At 31.7% G+C, this 22,863-nt stretch overlaps 1 protein-coding gene and 1 non-coding gene across 2 annotated transcripts; both read right to left on the reverse strand.

Moving 5' to 3' along the window:
- Positions 1–16,969: 16,969 nt before the first annotated feature.
- LOC126668238 (uncharacterized) lies at positions 16,970–20,071 on the reverse strand. The gene is made up of 3 exons (XM_050361442.1): positions 19,973–20,071; positions 17,845–17,978; positions 16,970–17,729 (listed from the first exon to the last, which is right to left on the reverse strand). Exons 1-3 carry the CDS (start codon positions 20,069–20,071, stop codon positions 16,970–16,972), a joined length of 993 nt encoding a protein of 330 aa, XP_050217399.1.
- Positions 20,072–22,091: 2,020 nt separating this feature from the next.
- Positions 22,092–22,198, reverse strand: LOC126670803 (small nucleolar RNA R71). Its single transcript, XR_007638799.1, has one exon. It is a non-coding gene; the product is annotated as a small nucleolar RNA R71 (small nucleolar RNA).
- Between the last annotated feature and the right edge of the window lie 665 nt (positions 22,199–22,863).

Below are 22,863 nucleotides of genomic sequence, written 5' to 3' on the forward strand. Positions count from 1 at the left end.
TTTTTGGGATATAATAAAGTCCTTTTTGTTTTCAAATAGAACAAACAACCTCTTCAATCCAGCATCATTAGAAACACTCGTTAATAGCTGACATGTCTCTCATAATCATATAGAAAAAAAGTTTAAAAATAATTTTAATGTTTAAAATATTTACCGAAAATTTGAGGGGGTAAGTGTCCCACAGGTAAACTAAAAGGGTTTATTTTTTTGATTTTAAGATAATAAGGGTTTAATTATTTAATTGTAAAAATACGAGGGCTTAACTGTGCAAAAAAAAAATAAAAAAGCTCATCTATACTTTTCAAAAAAAGTCGAAGATTTTTTTATAGTTTCTACCTTTAATGCTAATACACTTTTTATTTTTGTATTATAGATTTACGTTGGAAACAAAATGCACTAACTATATATTTGACTAATAAAGTAATGTTAATTTATTAAATAATTATTTTATTCTTGATAATTATTTGCTATACACACAAGTATATAAAACAAATATCAAAAATTTTCAAATTAGAAAAAATAATTATCTAAATAAGAAACTAACTGATTTAACTTTAATATTTTTAGTTTCTGAACTATAACTCCAAAATTCATTTTTTAATTAGTAAAAATGAATAACATCACAACTAATAAATAATGTATTTTTTGAAAGTTATTACAGAGATGATAGTTGTATAACAAAACAAGCTCATCTTTATGGATAATGCTTAATATGAATAATTAAATAAATGACAATTATTTTTTCATCCTAAATTGCCTCTATACCACAAATATAACAAATAGCAAATTGAAAGTCTAAAAAAAGATTGCATATCTCAAACTATATAAGGAAAACATATGTAGTACTCATCAATTCAAAACAATTATTAAATAAGTTTTCATTCTTTTGAAAATATAAAAAGAGAAAAGTCAACACAAATATACACCTTATAGGACTCGATTGTATCTTAATAATAAATGGAAGTCACAGTTGCAAGAAAAATATTAATCACCATGTTAGTGGTATCTATATGTGTAGGGGTTGGAGATTCTTGGGAATGGCCGTGGAAATTTGATGATTCTAAAATTGATAATACTTGTTTTGAAGATTGTTATTCACAATGCATGAGCGACATTATATATAATCCTCTATCTTGTAAGAAGAGATGCAAGCTGATTTGTCGATCGGAGAGATCAAGTTATTCTTGATATATTTCTATAATGTTTAATAATTGTCGAATATTCTAATTGTTAAGTTACAATTTATAAACAAATTGCAAAAAAAGGTTAGAAAAATAATAGTTGAATTTTTAATAATGTAAAAGTTCGTTCATATTAATTTGACCTCAAATACTTCAAATATACTTGCTATAATTTTGTATACTTGTAAAATTTACCGATCGCATGTCTTTAGTGGATAACCATAGTAAAGAATGCAACATATCACATTTTAATTATAAGGCTTTTATTTTTATAACTATAAATGTAGAGAAAACGACATTCCTTCTTCAAAACCATAAAATATTTCTAAATAAATCCTATGATTATTTTAAGAGGAGGATAAGAACACTTGAGAGCTAAAATTACTATAAACTACGGTTTTTTAAGCCTATTTGACTACAAATACGGTTTGATTATAGGATTTAAAATCTTATATAATAAAATCATAATATAAGTGAAATTGTTAATATCAATTAGGTAAGGTGAGAGTCTTGAGTGTTTTTAGCTCTACGATTACTTCAATTATGCCTCACTAGTCGTAAGCCCCGCGCATTTGCGCGGATCAAATTTATATATAATTTAAAGTATGATAAAATTTTAAAAATATAAATAATGTCAAAAAATTAAAGTGTTGTAATTTGTAAACTAATAAAATAATAATATTAAAATGCATTCCAATAATCTTTGTAATTGATTTTTAAAATTAAAATATATTTTAATAACATTTTAATTTTTAAATTATATCCAATTTGAAAGTTTTAAAATTTTATTTTTATATCCAAACTTTTCAATTTTTTATCAATTGTGACTAAACGTTTATATAAACCTTTTTTAGAAATTAGACATTTTTTTCATATTTGGTCGTAATTGATAAAATATGTATATGTTTGAATTTGAAAATGAAACTCAAAATTCTGGTTACAATTGCAAAAAAAGATGATTTTATATTAAACGTAATTGTAAAAATTAAAAAATTTGGTTGTAATTAATATAAGATATAAATATTTACATTTAAAAAATGATAGGCTTTAGTAAAATTCTTAAATGAGCTATTACATTAAAAAACCGACATAATAGATATTAGCACTTTTAAAGCTTATTTTGAAATTAAAATATCAACTGATATAAAGTTTTGTACTTTTTTATACCGATGAATCCATAGTCTATTTATTGGATTTGCAAGGTTATACATACTAACTGCTTTCACTAAATTAGTTAGTAAGGTTATATATATATCTTTACATTAATTAAATATTATCTCATTTCTAAAGTTATACATACAAAAAAACCATACAATATTTCATTAGAAATCATCCATATTAAATAAATCAATAAATGAACTTGATATAATAAAACAAATCCTAGCCGCATATCATCCATCTCCCAACAAAGAAACTAACCCTATTCTTGGCTTTCTTTAAGGCCACCTTCCGATCAATATTTGATCGGCGGTGGTCTCATTTTTCTTTAATTCAGTTTTTATTTACATATTTTATATATAATTATTGTCTTTTGTTATTTTATATTTTTATTTATGGTTGTTCTTATCTCTCCTTCTATGGAATTTATGTTTCCCTTCGTGGAAATTTTATATTACCCTTTATGGGATTTGATGTTCCTTTTGTGAATCTTCTATTGCGGTGCAGATTTGAATTGTTTATGATGGAATTTTTGTTTTTAGGTTTTCAATTGAATTCATTCAAAGATATAATCCAGTTGAACAATTGAGGTTGAAACTGTCAGAGCTGTAGATTGTATTTTGATAAAGTGCACTTTGAATCTAATGCCCAATTGACGAAATCCAAATCAGTTGCTTTCAGAAGACATCGTAATGCTTTATCAACAATTTGCAATTTTCGATTTCATATTGCTATCGGAAATTCTTATCTCATTTATTTATGCAAGAGGGTTGCAGCCTTTGTTTATTTATTTGTCTTTTAATGTATTCGCAAGAAGTTATATGCTTGAATTGTAATATTTTTTCTAGTGCTGCAATAAAGTCCTACATTTCTTCTAAAAAAAATAAAAAAAAAATCAAAAGATCGTCAAAAAACAAAAAAAAAATATATAATATTTATTATCTTTTCACTACTTAAAAAAATAAACGAAATAAGAAAAAGATCAGAAATAAAAGGAGATCTAGTTTGAATTTAAGCTATATTATTAATGCACACTTACATATTAATTATGAAAATATGCGGATCTCATTAGCTTTTTCATTTTAGCATTTGCATAGTTATCTTTGTTATTCTAACAATTAAACTAATGTACTTTTAAATTTTAACCTCCCTTTGTCAATTGTGTGCGGTGAAAGTTTATGCAAAAAGAATTTTCATATTCAAAACAATAGTTAAATTCATTTAAAGATATAAAAAATACTCTATCAGTTGATTATGGTCGTATTATATGGAATATATACATTAAATTTCTGAAGAAATCATTATAGTACAAAAATAATAAAGTACAATATAATTTATAATTCACAATATATTGCAGTTTAACATCAGTTAAAGAAAGAAAGTTTTATTTCTTCACTTACAATGCAGAGAAAACATAAAAAAATCATACCGCTAATTAAGTATCAATATTTGAAAATGTGTACTTGATTCTCTTTGATATAATTTCCCCGTTTTCAATACAATAATAAAAAATGAAATATATGTATTAGCAGTTAATTTAGCAGATAAAAAAACAAAAAAAAAACAAAAATATCACATAGAAACTTAAAAGATAAAATAAGTAAAAGAAGAGAAAAAAGCATATAAAAATATTATATCAAATAAGAAAAGACGGTGTTTATCAAACTGTAATTTAACTCCTGCTTTTGTTTGTCATTATCAAAATTTATTTAAGATGAAGACTTATTCAGTTAGAGGTAACAGTGAACCCAACAGAGCTATGTCTTTTTATTTTCAAAATATAAAACCAAATAACATAACTACATTTTCAAATCATTCCAAGAATTCTCTTTTTGAATCAAAATCAAATTACTTCAATTTATAATGTAACTGAAACAAACTCTTTAATTCAATCTTACTCAAAAATTCCAAAACTCTTTGAGGTAGTTTATCACTTGTCTTAATGACAATTATTCTTCCGCTACAAATTTCATAAGTCATTCTGATTCACAAAATACAACCATGTATGATACTTATTGATAGCAAGAGTAATCATCATTTAATAATATGTACAAAATACAATAATATATTACAATTTGTTCAATCATTCAAAGGCATATTAAAGCCCCAATAGATTGTAGAACAATTAAACATACCTTCTATTTGCTGTTTATGAATAGTTTCTCCTCTATAAAATAAATAAATTAACATGATGCACGGTTTGGAATCTGGAGACTGCACGGCTTGGAATTGAAAGGAAATTAAAAATAAATAAAATAGGTAGTTTATATAGATTAGGATATTGATATAGATTGGAACTCATAACAAAACTTCCATTAAATAATTAAATTAAATTAAGTATTTTAAAAAAAGTGGAGACTATGAGAATGTTCTATTTGGTGAGAATCAATGAGAGCTCTCCGTTGGTCCTCTCAATTATATAATATATAGATTATATACGTACTTTAATCTCTCATCATTTACGTCATTAATTTCATTATGTATGCAAACATATGAAGAAGAAGTGCATGCCTATAATCAATAGGTGTGTGCATGTTCTTTGACGGGCGTACGCTCTTCTTCCATTGGCATCTATCCATTGAATTTTATGTTTGATTCTTAATTTTGCTCTTGGGATGTTTTAGTTAATGTAATATACGCCAGTATCGGAAATTAAGCGTACCTGAATCGTATACAATTAGAATTAATATATCCTAGTTGATTCGATGGGATAAACTTAACTAATGACAGAAACACGATATCAGCATTAAGTACTTTAGGACGAAAGCGTTAAGAGCCAAAAATGATTGAAACTCATGTTAGATATGATGAACAAGTGTTATTCACTTATAAGTATTGTTCACTTATTTGAGGAAAACGAGGAAGTGTTATTCACTTACTTGATAGGTGCGAGAATGCTTATATAAAAATTCGATAACCTATTTAAAAAATCTTTTCCAACCGAAATTTATGTTTTCTTATTTGGAAGTGTATGATACAAACTAACATGAATACTTATAAGATCTTTGGCTATTTTAGGATTGATAAAATTAAATAGAATCCATTAAAATAACATTCACGATAATAATCAGCTAGTGGTTAGAAACCGTTTGATTGATTAAGATATTTAGACAATTGCAAAAACAAAATGCACATCAGTTAACAAAAATAATTGTTTTCATTTCTAAGATGCAGGACATCATAATTCATTGTTAGAAATATTTAGAATATTTGAAAGGTAAATTGAATGATAAAAGAAAATGTTTATTTTGTCAAACCAAAAGACATTGGAAAAGATTTTGCATTGAGTTTTGGAATACTTAAAGGGAAAAGACGAGAGAAAAGATAATTCTACCGAGAATATGTCTATCTTGTGTTCCAATATTGATAGCTCATTTAAAAGTTTTGGTATTGGATACTAAAGATAGTTCTCACATTTGTGAAAGCGCGGAGCGGAGGGTGCGGGTCTGAATCGTATATTTCAATTCAAAATCTTAATACACAATCCGGGTGTTGATCACATCAATATGATAACATAAGATCATTGTATCATCTAGTTTTAATAGCAAACATCTAAGAATCCAAGAAGAATGCCTCTGTCGATTCTCCAATGATTCTTATAGTCCCGAAAGTACAATGACCTCAAACTCGTCCACATGAGTATTCTCCCCAATTAATCCTTACCCAAAATGATTAGATTGATTTCCTCTGTCGAGAGACCCAATCTCAACTCTCATTACGATCACCTCCTTACTCGGATGCTTAAAAGCGTCTCCAAGTGTTTAATGATTGATGAACTTATTTTTTGAACACCTTCCCGCGACCTTAAGCTTTCTTAATGTTCCCACTTGATCTCAATCAAGTGAATAATCTAAAAAAATTAGCAACTTCCTTTTAATAACTATTGCATATAGCTCTAATTAAACTGCTTAGCTTATTTCAAGCATAAGCTTATGTTGAGAGAATTTGTGTATGATTGTACTAATAAAAGAAAATTCATCTTCTTTATAAAGGGTAGAGCTCTTACTCTCCTTAAGACATGTGTTAGGTTAAGTGTCACACACTTAGTCTAAAGTTATGCTCCCATAAGGCACATATCATGCATATGTGTAGCCATATAAAGAACATGTATACCCAGACTAACATTTAGTTCAAGGTCATTTTCATCATGCATTGGTGTTAATCCTACATGGATTATTCCATTAATTTTAATTAGTGCTAAGTGTGACGTATTCCAGTAATTAACCACTCTTAAGCCACTGACCACTAAATTTGGTAAAAGTACAATTAGGCTCCTACTAGTTTGTAACTTTTACAAATTAGTACCTAATTGAACTTTGTTTTCCACTTAAATCAAATTTCGAGATGTGCTAGTATTTTTATCAAATTCGATATTTAGTAAAACAATCGTTTGCATACCATATTGTGCGGCTAACTAGATTCAAATCTATATGTATAATATCCCATGTTTTTTCGGAAGTTTTATCGAAGTTTCAGCTTATTTTCTGATTGTATACATGTAGATTTTTGTCCACGTGTTTGAATTTTCATTGGCTTGTTGTCTGATCAATGCATAGATTGAGATTCTAAGTGATCATCTATGTGGTTTCATGTTTGGGTTGCATTGGATTTGAATCGGGTTTTAAATCGTTGTATTTTTGTTTTCGTCCGAAGTTTAAAAAGTGGTTTTAAGTTGTTGGACGATCGTCTAAAAGTTTTAGACGATTGTCTGTATTCAAGATTTTGGACGATCGTCAGATTTTAGAGGATCATCTATTTCGATCTGTATAAAAAATTTGAGTTTTGTTTTAATTTACATTTTTGCTCGAGATCTCAAACTTAAACACCATTTTCTTCCATTTCAAGCTGATTTCACCTACCCTAAACCTAAACTAAGTTGTTTTAAGATTCAATCTTAGTTTTGAACACCCTTTTTATGGATTAAGAAGATTTAGGTGCATGCAAATGGAATTTTGAAGTTTTTCAAAGTTGATCATTCATTATAGAGTTGAATTTCTTTCTCAAACTTTTGAATTCTGAGTTTTTATTATTGAAAGAGGTTAATGATCATCCATGTGACTCATTATCCTTGTTTTCATGTTAGTTCAAAGATGGATTGGTGGATTGTACATGTTAATGGTTTGTTGTCCATGCTAAACATGTTTATATGACTTGTTTATGGATTTATCATAGATTAGGGTGACATGCATGTTAGTTTTTGTCAATGTTAGTGGCTGGGTTTGACATGCATTATCACGACCCAAATTATTGAGCTGAGACCGACGCTAGGGAATGGTAGTTCCGAAACCCATAGCAAGCCTAAAACTCACTGAAATATTTTTGCAAATATCAATCATACACTGACCTTACAAACAGAAGCATTTATACAAACATACATTTAGATACACTAGTAAAACATTACAAGTTATAGGGCCTATCGTTTTTGTATCCTGTACATACTAGACCGACATAAACTACTAGTGTCAAGGTCACATCACGGGTATCCAAATCCGTGGTACAAAATACAATAATCGTAGTCAACATAAAATCATGTTGATGTACTAGGCCACAACTCTGGTCAAAACATTATACTACTGCAGCTAATATGGAAGTCAGGACTGTTCATTGCAAAATTGACTTCCGGTCAAAGGATGAACTTCTAGCAGAGTCTAGAGTCAAGGTACCTGAAAAACATTTTCAACAAGAGGTTCAGCTTAAGCTGAAACAAATGATAGAAAGTTGGGTACCAAAAAGATACAAATTAAAGGTTTGGTATAATTTTGAATCAAGGCCCAAAGGTTCGGTACCATTTCTTTCAATAACCCGGGATTGGGCTTTTGCCCTAATTTTGAACAATACGTTCGATTTTGATTTAAATAGACTTTAAAACGGAAACGAGGGCGTTCTAGATGATTTAAAATGATTATGATATGAAATGCGATTGGTTTGTCTTAATGATACGACGTTCTAATCAAGTTATGGATTATTCAAGTCGATTAAAGAAAAGATGTTAAAAATATATACTGAAAATGAAAATATATGCTTATTGTTAGGATTTGTTTATAATCTATAAGATATGTGTATTATTTCTAGAGTCAACTTTAGAATTAGGATTGTTTATGTGAATTATATTTTAATGTCTCAATCCTACATTAGATCTGACGAGTCATCCAGCTATCGGATCAGGAACTCAAGGAGCTTAACGGTTAGGATTTACGTGGTTATTTTAGGATAGCGATTTCTGTGAGTTTGTATTTATTTACTTTGAATATTTAAAAATGCATTTTCTTATATTTTTAAATGTTTTATATGAATCGCACTGCATACAGTATTTTGAAACTAGTATAAATTCGATGAAACATGCTACCTATTGGGTCTCAATAGGACTACATGTGCACCAGAAATATCAATCTAGGATTGTGACTTAGTAAGGATGGCAGAGGGTAAGTCTTGATACATTTTAAATATTAGATACAAGATTAGTATGGTTGAGGCTCTAGGGACTAGGATCTCGGTGGAGGTAGACTCTCGGGACCAGTATCTAGTGAGTTAACTCGGTAGACCCGTGAATCTCTCAGGACTCACATCTTGAGAATAAGAAATAGTCGATGGTTAACTCGCTAGAGCTATGAATTTCTCAGGACCGTGCCACTGAACGGTTAACTCGGTAGAACTGGAATCTATCCGGACCGTGCTAAAAAGAACATATTGATATGTGTTTATACAATCATTATAAACAAAATTAGAGACGAGATTAATATTATATTTGTGATTTATAGCTATTTGTGGATTAGGTTTTATTCGAATCTGTATTTATCAGTATGCAAACAGTACTTATATCATGTGATTTAAAGTTTTAAATTGATATTCCTTAGTAATTTATATGAACTCACTCACATTTATCTAACACGTGGTTTCCAAACATTTTACAAGTTTATATAAGTTTGTTGGAGTGGACTTCCACGTTCTTGTCTGAAAGTCTGATTTTAAAAAGTATATGTAAAATGATATTTTTATTCTAGCATCGTAGTAGTACTAGAACTATGTGTTTATTCTACACCATAGGCTTAGTCTATAAACTTAGCGTGCTCTGATAATAGTTTTTGGTATACACTTGGGATATTGAAAGGCTGTATATGTTATCTGGTAAAATGTTTATGGCTACAACAAATTTGACCTTGGAAGCTATTTAATAGTAGATATGCTTATCGAGGTATTTAAATAATGAATGTTATAACGATTTCAATGAGTTTTCGAAAACGAATCTTGTATGTTATAAAGTTTTTAAAAGCGAAACATTTACAGTGGTTCGGCTTGCTACGAGTTTCGGAATTACCACTCCCACTCCCTAACAACGGCGTCGGCCCAAAATTTTAGGTCGTGACATTATATAAGCCCTTATCGATAGGGATGGCAATGGGGCGGGGTGGGGATGGGGAAGCTATCCCCATCCCCGTCCCCACTTCTATGGGGAATCCACATCCCCGTCCCCATTTATTTGATGGGGTTTAATTCATCCCCATCCCCATACCCATAGATTCCCCATCCCCATGGTGATCCCCACATCCCCGTCTAATTCTAATATAAATATTTAAATATTTTTATTATTTTCATAAAATATTTATAAAAAAAATACTATCTGTTCAATATTAATAATAATAAAAAATTATAAATTACATTATCCAAAAATTAATTAATCATCTAAAATATTCAGCAATTTTAAATATTAAAATAAAATAAATAAAATAAAATCGTTAAAAATCATTACTTAATATTCTGATAATTAAATAAAATTATTAAAATTTTGGCCAATATATTAAAAATTGTAATAAATTATATAAAAATAAAGGCTTAAATGCATGAAAAATCATGAACTATCGCGTGTTTTTGGTATTTAACACGAACTTTGAATTTTGGCTTAAAAATACATGAACTTTCAACTTTTTGCAATTAAGACCAAGTGTGAATTTTTTTTTTAAAAACGGCGTCGTTTTAGGTCCAAAGCGGCACCGTTTTATGGCCAAAACGACGTCGTTTTATGTCCGAAATGGTGTCCATGTTATTATTGCAAAAATTTGAAAGTTTGTGTATTTCTATGCCAAAATTAAAAGTTCGTGTTAAATACCAAAAACACGCGATAGTTCGTGATTTTTGGAGCATTTAAGCCAAAACTAAATTGGGTCCCCATGGGGACGGGGATGGGGATCCCCATGGGGTGGGGACTACACTCCCCGTCCCCTCCCCATCCTCGTGGACGGGGAATAATCTTCCCCCATCCCCATACCCATGGGGACAATTGGTGGGGATTCCCCGCCCATTAGGGGCGGGTCCCCATGGGGATCGGGGAATTCCCTCCCCATTGCCATCCCTACTTATCGATTACTGTCTTGCAGTTCTCATCATCTTTTATACATTGTTTAATCAAATCTGTTGAGAAATCGTTCATCTATGCATATTTTGTTAATTTTAATGGAAAATTTACCCTATGATAAAAAAACTTCTATGGCTAATCAATTATGTCTTGTCACATGAAATCTGATTGGTTCAATATGCAATCAACACTAAATTTAATTTTTTCAGTCTAAATGATTGATTATTAATTAAGTGTCAACAAAATGCGATTGTTGTGATAAAAATACATCTTTACACCTTTTTTGACATTCAGCTAAGAAAACATGAGGAACATTGTTTATAGGCTTCTTTAAATAAGTACCCTACATGGCTATATTTAATTAGATTTTTACTGTTGACCAAAAAAAAGTTGATGACCTATTTTTTATGTTTCTAAATTGCACAAATAACTTTATAATATTTGAGGATTACTGTCAACTATAAAAAAGGAAGGAAGTGGTTACAAGAATCAAAATCTCCTATAAAATCTCAAATCATATATATATATATATATATATATATATATATATATATATATATATATATATCAAGTAATATTCAAAAATCTTTAATAATCCTTAAGTATAGTAACTGATAATTTGAATTATATGCCATAAACGGCAAAAGGGAAACCAAAAAAATAAAATGATTAAAAAAATGAAAACAACAAGCATTTGAGAAACAAAAAAAATCCAGCGAGAAATTCATCAACTCATCATAAACAATCAACAAATATGAATACACAATATAAATTCATTTATTTGTAAAAAAAAACTGATATACTGTCAGTTTACATGTAATTAACCATTAATAAATTAAATTTAATAAAAAAACTATTAACATCATAAAATCATTTTTAGATAAATGTAACAATAATATATCCTAAAATTAACAGTACATCAAATTAGTTAACTGTCAGTTAACCAGTAGTCACTTATTAGTTAACTTTAACTAATAAAAAAATAAATAATTAACATTATGTATTCATGTTTTAGATAACCAACACAAATATAGTTAACTAATAGTTAACCGTTAGAAAATATATAATTACCCCCTAATTATTTTAAAAATTATTCAAATATAACAAAAAAACAACCGAACATCAAATTTCAATTATTTTAAAAATAATCATACGTATAAAAATACTGTTAGTTAACTTTTAGTCACATATTAGTTAACTGTAATTAAAAAAAAGTAATTATCAATATATATTCATGTTTTAAATAAAAAAATCATACAAAGTTAATTAACTATTAATTAACCATTAGAAAACATATAGTTAACCTTAATTATTTTTGAATAATTAAAAACATAAAATACAAATTAACATGAAGTTAATGCAGTTAACTATTAGGATATTATTAATAAACCATTAGTTAACCAACTAGAACATCAAGCCATAAAATACAAAAATTGTTGTTGTTTCGCGGACATAAATTACAACGATTACATCAGATTCAAAATGAACAGAGAATACAAAAAAATCGAACACAAGAAATACAAAAACTCCATGTTGTTAAAGAAAAAATAGCACTTTTGATTCCATCTTGTTGTTATAAACAACGAACCATCTCTCTTCTTTAAAACTACCGAGCCGCCGTCACTGCCGTTGAAAAAGACAAAGAATATGGAGTTGATGTTGTACTTGGGGATGGCACGAATGGTTGGCAATGAGTGGGTGGCTGCCAGAGCGTAGATGAAGAGATTGCCGGTGGAGAGAGGAGAGCCGAAGGAAAGGATTTCACAAGAGGGAAGGAAAGAAATCGCCAAATGAGAAGGAGATGCGGACCGCCGTAGAAAAAGAAAAAATGGTTGGAGGAAAAGGAAAAGGAGAGAAACAATTAAAATAAAATGGAAAGATTTGGTCAATGGAGTAATGGAGAGAAATATGACAAAAATCTATGAAAAATCTAAGATAAATGGAAACATGCAAATCAATTATGAGAGGTTACCAATAATGAGAGAATCATGGGAGGTTACCATTTTGGATAGTTGTATTTTGCTAATTTAAAAAGTATCTTTGTGCAAAGCAAAATTATTAAAATCAAATTAAAAAATTGGTAATAGTGTAATTCAAAATGAACTTTTGCTCTAGTAAAATTTAAAATAAAATAGTCTAAGCTAGTAACCTGGGTAATTTTCTCTTGTTTATATTGGCCCAAAATATGAAAATGGATCATGGGATTAGATGGGCTTATTTAGGTATGCGGCATGTTTAACAAATTAGATTAGTATTTTTAATGATTATTTATCTATTTCATTTAAGAGTTTTAGTCCAATTAAAATATAGTTTCCTATTATAAGGGGGTTTTATTTTTAGGGTTAATTTCATAAAAAATCATGAACTTTGCACGAAATTTCATTTTAATCACGACTTTTAAAAGTTGTCATATAAAATCATGACCTTTCATTTTTCTTTCAAATCTTTCACCGTTTATTTTCCGGTATATTTTTACCTTCCATTTTTTTTCAACTCAACCGGATTCCGGTTGCCACGTCAGCAAAATACACTGAAAATTAATTTGGTGATGGATTTGAAAAAAAATGAAAGTTCATGGTTTTATATGACAACTTTTAAAAGTCGTGATTAAAATGAAATTTTATGTAAAGGTCATGATTTTTTTATGCAATTAACCCTTATTTTTATAAATAGCTGAGTCATTTTATTAATAAAACATAGCTCAATTCATCAAACAAAAATCAAATCTCAGACTTTCTATTTTAATCTTCGAATTAAACCTTAATTTATAAGTAGTTTTAATATTGATTTTTTTTTAGTTGCTTAACCTCTGAATTAATATTATTAATGTTAATTCCGCTTGAATTCCCAAATTTCCGGATTGGTACGTACTGGATTTATTTTTGTGAGTCACATTTTGACTTGCCGATTAAAACATCAAATTATAGCAGAATCTGATTATTAATTCAAAGCTTTGAGGTTCAGATTATTTCAAAAAATAAATAAATAATTAAAAGATAACATGGCAGATGAACACTTGTTTAGAGTCAATTAATCAATTTAAAATTATATACCATTCTGCCGACAGAACCAACTTCTATTCGTGACAATGAAAGAAAATCGGACTTTTATGAGAGTACCGAAAATTAATGTGAATTCAATTAAAGTCTTAATTCATTTCATTAAGAAAATGACTAACATCTACCCTTAATTTTCTTCTCTATAAAACTATACACCTTGGTCCTTAGCAAATCAATTGATTGAAATTAAATGACCTGAATCTCAAATGGTATAAATACTAAAACAATAAATTGTCAAGATCGTGAGTTAAAATTTTTCCACAAGGCACAAACACTCCTCCTCTACAATTATAAATAAAAAAGAAATGCTTGTGAAGAAATAGAATTTACGATCATAATAAAATATTATTCAGCTATATACAATTTGAATTATAACTCGTTGACAATGTTATTTTACTTGAAATAGGAAAAGAAAAAAATTAATTTTCGAGCATTTATTTTCAAATAATTTTCTTAATTTAATTTTGTAACTCTAAATAACTATTAATTATAAATAATTTGATCATCAACTATTAATAAATAATTATTATTCTAAAATCTAAAAAAAAAAAAATCTTCCATTATTGTTATTTTTTTCTTTTAAACAGGATATATGCCTTTGCCTTATGCTATAAACGTGGAGAGACCGTGTGGAGACATAAAACTCAAACTTCCATATTTTCGTGTGTCAGTTTTCAGCAACGTGGCGATTTGTAACTGAAATCAAGAGTCACTTTTTTTTAAATTTTTTCATTGTTGGATTAGACAAAGGCTCACTGGATTGCTCCACCAATAGAAAATAAAAACAATAACAAAAATATATCTTAAAAAAATTTATTTGTAGATTTTAAAAAATTATTATCGGATCTATATAAAAAACAGAAAAAATATATATTTATTTATTTATTGAGTGTTTATCCCATGCATTGGTTGTGCCATGTCATAATTACAACAAGCCAATGGGGATTTGCGATAGGGAATCTTTCATTTATTACTTAATTTTTTTATTATGAATTTTTCCACATGGCTAACGCACCATTGGTTTGTTGCACGAATGACATGGCGCAACGGTTGCGTGTAATAATTTTTCTTATTTATTACTATAATTTTTTTTTTGATGAATTGGATCTTTTATAAAAAAGCCATAAGAAATGGCAAGCGGAACAATCCTGTTACAATCTAGAACAAGAAAACTAAATTAGATGAAAAACAGAAAATCAAGATTATTGACAACATCTAAAGCCGAGTAAGGAAACTGACTATGAGAACTTTTGTAAAAACTAACCAACCGCCTTCGAGATGCTTGTGTTAACCAACCAATAAACGTCCGTGTTTTCTTGCTTAAAAATTCTTCTATTTCGCGCCGTCCAAATTTCCCAGCATGAATATAACCAAATGCTGAACCAAAGATCTTTATAACGACCTCTACTAAAACTTCTCCACATAAGAAGCAAATCATGAACCGAGTTTGGAGCTACCCACATCATACCACAACCATTCAAAAGTAAATTCCAAAACTTCCAAGCAAAAGCACAATGAATAAAGATGTGGTTTGTATCTTCTATGTCCGAACAAAACGAACATTTCAAACCCTCAACATCAATAATACCTCTCCGAAATAAGAAACTAGTGGAAGAAATTCTGTTTTGAACCAACAACCAAGCAAAGAAACGCACTCTCGGAGGAACGCAAGCATGCCAAATAAAACATAAATCCCATTGCACATGCTGAATATAGCTGGAATAAGCCTTAGTAAAAGTTAAAGAAGAGTAACATGCACTTCCATTTTGCCAAATAAATCTGTCCCGATTTGCTGCAGTAGAAACCGTGACAGCAGCTACAGTTGCTTGAAGATGCAATAGATGTTCTTGTTCTCCAATGCGCAACCGACGTCTCCAGTTCAGGCGGGTCCAAGACAACGTGTCATGATCAAAGACGTCTCCTACTCTTGCCGCTGGAAGCATAGTCAATCTGAAAAGATATGGATAAATGCTGGACAATGACTCCAACCCAATCCACACGTCATTCCAAAACCGAATCGACAAACCATTCCCAATACGAATATTGATTTGAGATTTAAAAAATCCCCAGAAGATCAAGTCTGAAATGCAAACTTTAATTATGCCTTGCCAAATATGAGATGTTGAATTACGACATCCAACTAGCAAATTCAGATCAGCCCAAGAAGTGATATTAGAACCATTTCCCATGACTGAACACCACAAAGATGAAGGGTTCTCCGACAAAAGTTTCCAAATCCACTTAAATAAAAGACTCCGGCTCTTTATATTAAGCGGAGTAATGCCGAGGCCCCCACAACGGAGAGGCAAACAAACTTTATTCCACGCTACCTTACAAATGCATGTACTCTGAAAAGAACCATGCCAAAGAAAATTTCTCATGTAACCTTCAAGTAAGGAAGCCACAGCTGCTGGAATAGTTAAAGAGCTCAAAAAATAAACAGGCAAACTAGATAAAACTGATTTAACTAGAACGAGACGACCTGCCGGAGATAATAAATGACCTTTCCAAAGAGAAAATTTGGATCTAAAAGCGTTAACAACCACTTGCCAATCAGCTGCTTTAATAGGTTTAATGGATAGTGGTAAACCCAAGTAAGTCATGGGTAGAGATTCAGTTTTGCAATCAAAAATCGTCAAAGCATTCTGAAGAGAGGAATCCGAAACATTTACTCCTACCATAGAACTCTTATTGTAATTTATTTTCAGTCCTGAAATCAATTCAAAGCACTGCAGGATACGCAAAGTGTTCCGTAACATGTGATCGTCATTAGGAATAAAAAGAAGCGTATCGTCTGCAAATTGAAGGATTGATAAAGATTCACTGTAACCCTCGAAATAAATTCCCTCCAAAAGACCCTTCGATTTTGCCGACTCGAAAATGGCCTTTAGACCTTCAACCGCAATGACAAATAACATCGGAGATAGGGGATCACCTTGTCTCACCCCTCTCTCCATTCTGAAATTTTTTGAGGGGCTGCCGTTAATTAATACCGCTAATTGGGAGGAGTTAAAAAAATCTGATATCCACTCAATCCACTTCGGAGAAAAATTTAACTTGTGAAGCATTTTGAGAATATAATTCCAAGAGATACTATCAAAAGCCTTTTGAAAGTCTAGTTTTAACAAAATAATTTCGTCTTTACGCTTCTTTGATAGATGGAGGATCTCAGACGCAATCATAAAACAGTCACCTATGTTGCGCCCCTTCATGAAAGCAAATTAATTTACGGAGATAATACTTGGCAGTACAACAGCAAGTCTAATGGATAACACTTTAGAAACCAATTTAAGGAGACCATGTATCAAGCTCAATGGTCTAATATCCTTGATATCACAAGCACCTTTGAATTTAGGAACAAGGACTAGAAATGCAGTGTTTAAGCCAAAAGGGACAGCACCTGTTACATGGAGATTTGAGAAAATCGTCAAAATATCCTCTTTCAAAAAAGACCATGCACGCCTGTAAAAGAAGTGATTGAAGCCATCAGGTCCCGGAGCTTTGTTCTCCCCACAACTATTCAGACCAGCAAGAATTTCCTCCTCGGAAAAGCATCTAATCAGCCCAACTGGCTGTTCATCATTCAAAGACTGCAACGGTAATTCACCAACAGAAAACAACGGCTGAGTTTGACGCCTAAACAAATTCTTATAGAATTTGAAAATATGCTCCCTGATATCTTCCACCGAATCGTAAGAAGAGCCTTCAATAGTTATCCCTGAGATGTAATTGTGCCTATGGTGAATCGAAGCCATTGTGTGAAAGAATTTAGAGTTGTTATCTCCTAAGAGATGCCACTTCACACGAGATTTTTGCCACCATAACGACTCTAATTGCTTAGACGTAGCTAAAGCTTTCCCATGTAGAGAAACCAACTGATCTTTCTCAGAAGAATTCAAAACACGATGTTCATTAAGAGAAACAAGAACAATGATATCCTGTTGAGTAGAAGCAAGATTTGCGTTTAAGTTTCCGAAATAACTAATAAAAGCAAAAAATATTCTTTTAATAAAAGCAAAAAAGCAAAAAATATTCTTTTAATATTTAACTATTGAATATTGAGTAAAATAATATAAAATCTCAAACGACACCTTACAAGGGAGTGAATAAGGTATTGTAAGCGGAGTAGGATTCAGAGACCACTCGTCCAAGTTTATAACAGACCTCTATTACGAAATAGATTTTGAAAAATATGAAGTCGCCACCTAGCTCAGCTAGAAAATGTCTTTTCTATCGAATGGATAATCTCACTCGCTTATGGGTGAGATTATCGTATGCCGGACCAAAAGACCGAGTTTGTGGACATTTTATCGAAACTCGTGTACTTGGGTTATCCGTTACGTTTATTTAATGAACATATCATTTTATATCTCATCTCGAAATTCATGCAGTTCACGATATAATTTGCTGGAAATTAAACACGTATGAAAGCAATAAAGGGATCCATATAAGACGCGCATATGACTCGATCTGACATGTGAGGCAGGTAACAAATACTTCTAGACATACATTTAGTCGTGGTGGTGTCTATCATGTATCAGATAATGGGTGGTCTGGATCGTTTTACATGCACAAAGCCTAAAAACTGGATTTCTAGGTGTGATTGATTTTATTAAGTCATCTTGAATAACTTATACAACCTTTATTTACATTTTCGTGACAGTCCTAAGAATTCTAGGTGATTTGCTGGATTTGATTACTAAGTTAACGTACTTAGCCCTTTAGCATGTTAATATTTGGATTTGGCAATGCTTTTGGAAAGCTTTTAAAAAGTATCAACATACACACTACGCAAATGATAGACATACAAGGTTAGAAATACTTTTTAACCTTTTAGACCGGAGTGCCTAGCACTCGATGCATTTTGTTCGTCGGTGTGGTCTGAATCAGAATTCGATTAGAGCTTGGAAGTTCTTTGTCTCGTTGATACAGATCCACTAGTTTTGACTGCAGTCCATTCCGAATTCAAACAAACCCGGAATGGTTTCTGGAAGTCTCTGGTTTCGTCGGTTGTGGGCTTCGAGGCCCGGTTGGCTTGGCAGATTACAATTGTGGGCTTTGAGGCCCGAAATAAATTGGGTTTGACCCGTTACAAATTAGAAACAGATTCTACAACTAAATTTGTATATAGGGGGCTCAAACGGGGTCCAATTTCGAGTTCAAACGAATCCGAAAACGCGAAAACAAGTCTGGATTGGGTTCAGAAGGATTTGGAATTGGTTATGGGATGGGCATATGGTATGATCATGGCGCCAATGTCGGTGCCTGCGGCGAAAATACATAGTGGTGGCCGCGCCACTATGGTCTCGTGAAGGTGGCAATGCGTGGGAGGGGCGGCAGTTTGTCGTTTCGGCTCGAAGACATGCAAAACAACTCAAAAACACGTCAAACGCATAAGGAAACACTCTGGAACATGATGGAATTGAAATATAACATCTCAAACTGAATTAAACACCATAAAATACAAGTTTCTAAGCTTATTTCATGGCTATCATGGGAAAACAACTAAGAATATAAGAACATGAAAATTATGACAATTTGAACCTAACATGCATTCTAAGCACTGTAATTGAATGAAATGTGGATATGATATATAAAACACGTGAGCACAACCTAAAAACATGTTTCTAATTAATTTGCATTGAAGTCATGCAAAAACATTGGAATTTATAGTTATGGAAGTTTTAGCAATTTATGGCAAAAATGGATAAAATAATCTAAATATGCATCCTAACATACAAATCAATAGTTGATGCTCAAAATCGCAAGTGTACGATGTTGAATAATCAAGTGATAAGTAAAGGTCGAATACACAGAGAAGTGAATTTAGTACCAAAATAGTTAATCAACTATTATTTGAACGGGTTAATTACATATAAAATCACCACCTTTACACAAATTTTCAAAAATAACACGATGATAAGTGTATATTTTACGTCATTCAGAGGTCATTTATCTACTAGTTTTTAGTATTTTATGATGTAAAATATACGCTTATTTAGTTAATTTCGCTTATTTGTTAAATTATTTGTAGAATGTAAATATTTAATGTTTCTTGAGTTTTTAGGAATAAAACAGAGTTAAAATGCAAAAATAGTCAGAGCCAGAAGGATTCGAGCTAAGTTCAAGAAAGCCAACCAAGTTTCGGGTTAAACCGAGTAATAACGAATCGAACCGGAAAATACGCCACAAGCAGCAGCTCAGCCGGCCTTCAGCCGGCCCACGACTATGAGCCGGCCAAGGGCCGGCTGACTCCTGATCTCGGAGTTCAAATCCGATTCTTGGGAATCGCGTGGGGATTCTTGGCCGATACTTTCACACATCTTCCATAAGCAACATATATTGGGTTCACACTCAAAGAGATCTTCCTTGGCTTGCACTCAAAGTATGAATCAAGATGAGATTTAATCAAGCTATCTTTGGAAACGAGATAAGTGAACCCTGATTTACTCAAGACGGTTATGGAAGAACTTGCTCCCTACTCCGCTCTACATGGAAAGAAGAGATCCAAAGCTTGATCATCACTCAAATTCCATGAAGAGAATAGAGATTCTTGGCTTGAGCTCCACTCCTAGCAACTCTAGAAATAGCTTGCATTTGTGTAGAGAAAAATAATCTTTCTTTTAGAGATCAATAAATCTTTCGGGATCTTAAACATCTTTGAGATCACCTTTGTAGTTTTCATCTTAGATCATAGACAAGCCTTTAGAGGTAGTCTATTTTAGTATCATTTTTACTCTATAGTTTGGGATTATTACGCAAAACATATTGGAATTCCGGAGTTAAGGTACAACATTATTGAGAGATCAATTACCGTTGTGTTCTTGTTAATCATGAATTCCATATATGTTATTGTTGAATTTCCTTTAATTATGAGTAGCTAAACCCATTTTCGGGGATTATTAATTGGACTTATGTTTACTTAATCATATTGGGATATTGGATTGTTGTTAAAATGATGTGTTAATTAATGTTCATAATGCTTGAATGTTTTTGGCCAATTCATTCACTGCCCTATGTTTTAATTATGACTTGAGAGAGCTTAATTGAAATAGATCAGTTAATTAACAACGTATGAATTAATAACACGAGAGTGAGTTAATGAATACGTGTTCTTGAGGTTTGCTTAATAAATATCATTTAATCACTTGATTTGGTATTTTATAACACGAGAGTGAGTAATCTGCCTATTAATTGGTTATTTGTATATTTTTATCTATAGCGGCTTGAGAGAGAGTTATAGATGCATTAGACTAGCCTGAACCATAAAATTGATAACATAATCCATATATCCCATGAGATTAATGACATAAAGAAAATTAATAATCCCTGATCTTCCTTATTATTGTTTAAACCCATTTTTATTCAAAGCTTAATTTTATTCTAAATTAAATCTGCTTAATTCTATTTTATTCATTTTAAATCACTTCAACCAAATCATCTTTTTGGCTATCCAAATTGAGTATCATAATTGGGTGTATTTAGTTGCTTTCCTTGTGGGTACGATATCTGGACTTCACAGTCTATATTACGAGTTGACACTGTGCACTTGCAGCAATTTTTAATCAACAAGTTTTTGGCGCCGTTGCCGGGGAAAGCATATCTTTAACATCTAAGTTAGGATAGCTCGGCTTGTTTTAGTCTTTTATTTTCTTGTTTTACGCGTGGGTTTTGTTGTTTTTGTTGATACAGGTACTCTTCTTGTAGTGTATGCATAATACACGTCGCAAAGGTCTACCTTTAGAAACATTTCAACCAGATCTCACAACTTTTGAGCGAAGCATCAGAAAATCAGCTCAAAAGAATCTAAATATGGCAGATGAAGATGGTAATCCGCTTGGATTGAATAATGAAGGGGATAACAGAGTAATCCCCCAAAATCTGCAGAATCCGCAAAATCTGCAGAATCCGCAGAATCTGCAGAATCCGCAGAATCCACAGGATCTGCAAGGACAGAATAATAACAGGCAGAGACAACCAACATTGATGGAATTCTTCCAGCCGAATGTAGGAAATACTACGCATGGTTACTTTGCACATCCTGTGCGGGCAAACCATTACGAGATTAAAACCAGTATCATTCAGTTGTTAGAAGCCCGCTGTCAGTTCTATGGGCTACCAAATGAAGATACAAATGCGCACATCTCGAATTTCCTGGAGGTGTGCAGTACATTCAAGCTCAGTAACATGACAGAAGATGAAGTTTGGCTGCGCTTATTCCCATTTTCTCTGAGGGATAAAGCAAAAATTTGGATTCACGCTCTGCCTAGAGTTGGCATTAACAGATGGCCAGATTTGGCCAAGGCATTCCTGAACAAGTACTTTCCCATGGCGAAGACCGCAAAGCTGACTAGAGATATCATGCTTTATCAGCAATTGGATGGAGAATCAGTGAGTGACGCATGGGAGCGGTACAAGGAATTGCAGAGAAAAGTTCCTCATCATCATATTACCAGAGAGAATTTGATCCAAAATTTCTATAATGGGTCAAATGATCAGACCAGGAGTATCATTGATACAGCCGCAGGAGGGTCATTGATGAGGAAGACCACTAATGCAGCATTTGAGCTGTTAGATGAGTTGGCAGTGAACAGCTGTTCTTGGCCAACTGAGAGGGCGAAAGCACCTGCTCAGAGAGGAGTGATGGCAGTTGCTACTGACCCAGTAGTGGAGACGGTCAAGTCACTACTACAGGATTTTCTCACAAAACAAGTTGTAGCACCCAACACTCATAGTGTTGCTGCAATTCAGAGCAACTGCGAGGTTTGTGGAGATCCTAGCCATATGGCGAATGAGTGCTATGTGATGTCGCAGCAGTTCAACGAGCAAGTCAACTATGTGGGAGGACAGAGACCAGGAAATAATCCATATGCTGCTACTTACAATCCAGGGTGGAGAAATCACCCAAATTTCTCATGGAAGGATAATGGAAATCAGACCCACAATCAGGCAGGTCCTAGTTTTCAAGGAGAACAAAGACCACAGCAGAATCAGGGTAACTTCCAGAATCAAGGCAGCTTTTACCATCAGAACAATATGCCACAGCATCCACCTGGTTTCCAGCAGAACGAACATGGAGAGTCTCTGCACAGCAAAATTGATAAGATGATGGAGT

The sequence above is a fragment of the Mercurialis annua genome, linkage group LG2 (assembly GCF_937616625.2).
Source record: "Mercurialis annua linkage group LG2, ddMerAnnu1.2, whole genome shotgun sequence".
Taxonomy (NCBI): domain Eukaryota; kingdom Viridiplantae; phylum Streptophyta; class Magnoliopsida; order Malpighiales; family Euphorbiaceae; genus Mercurialis; species Mercurialis annua.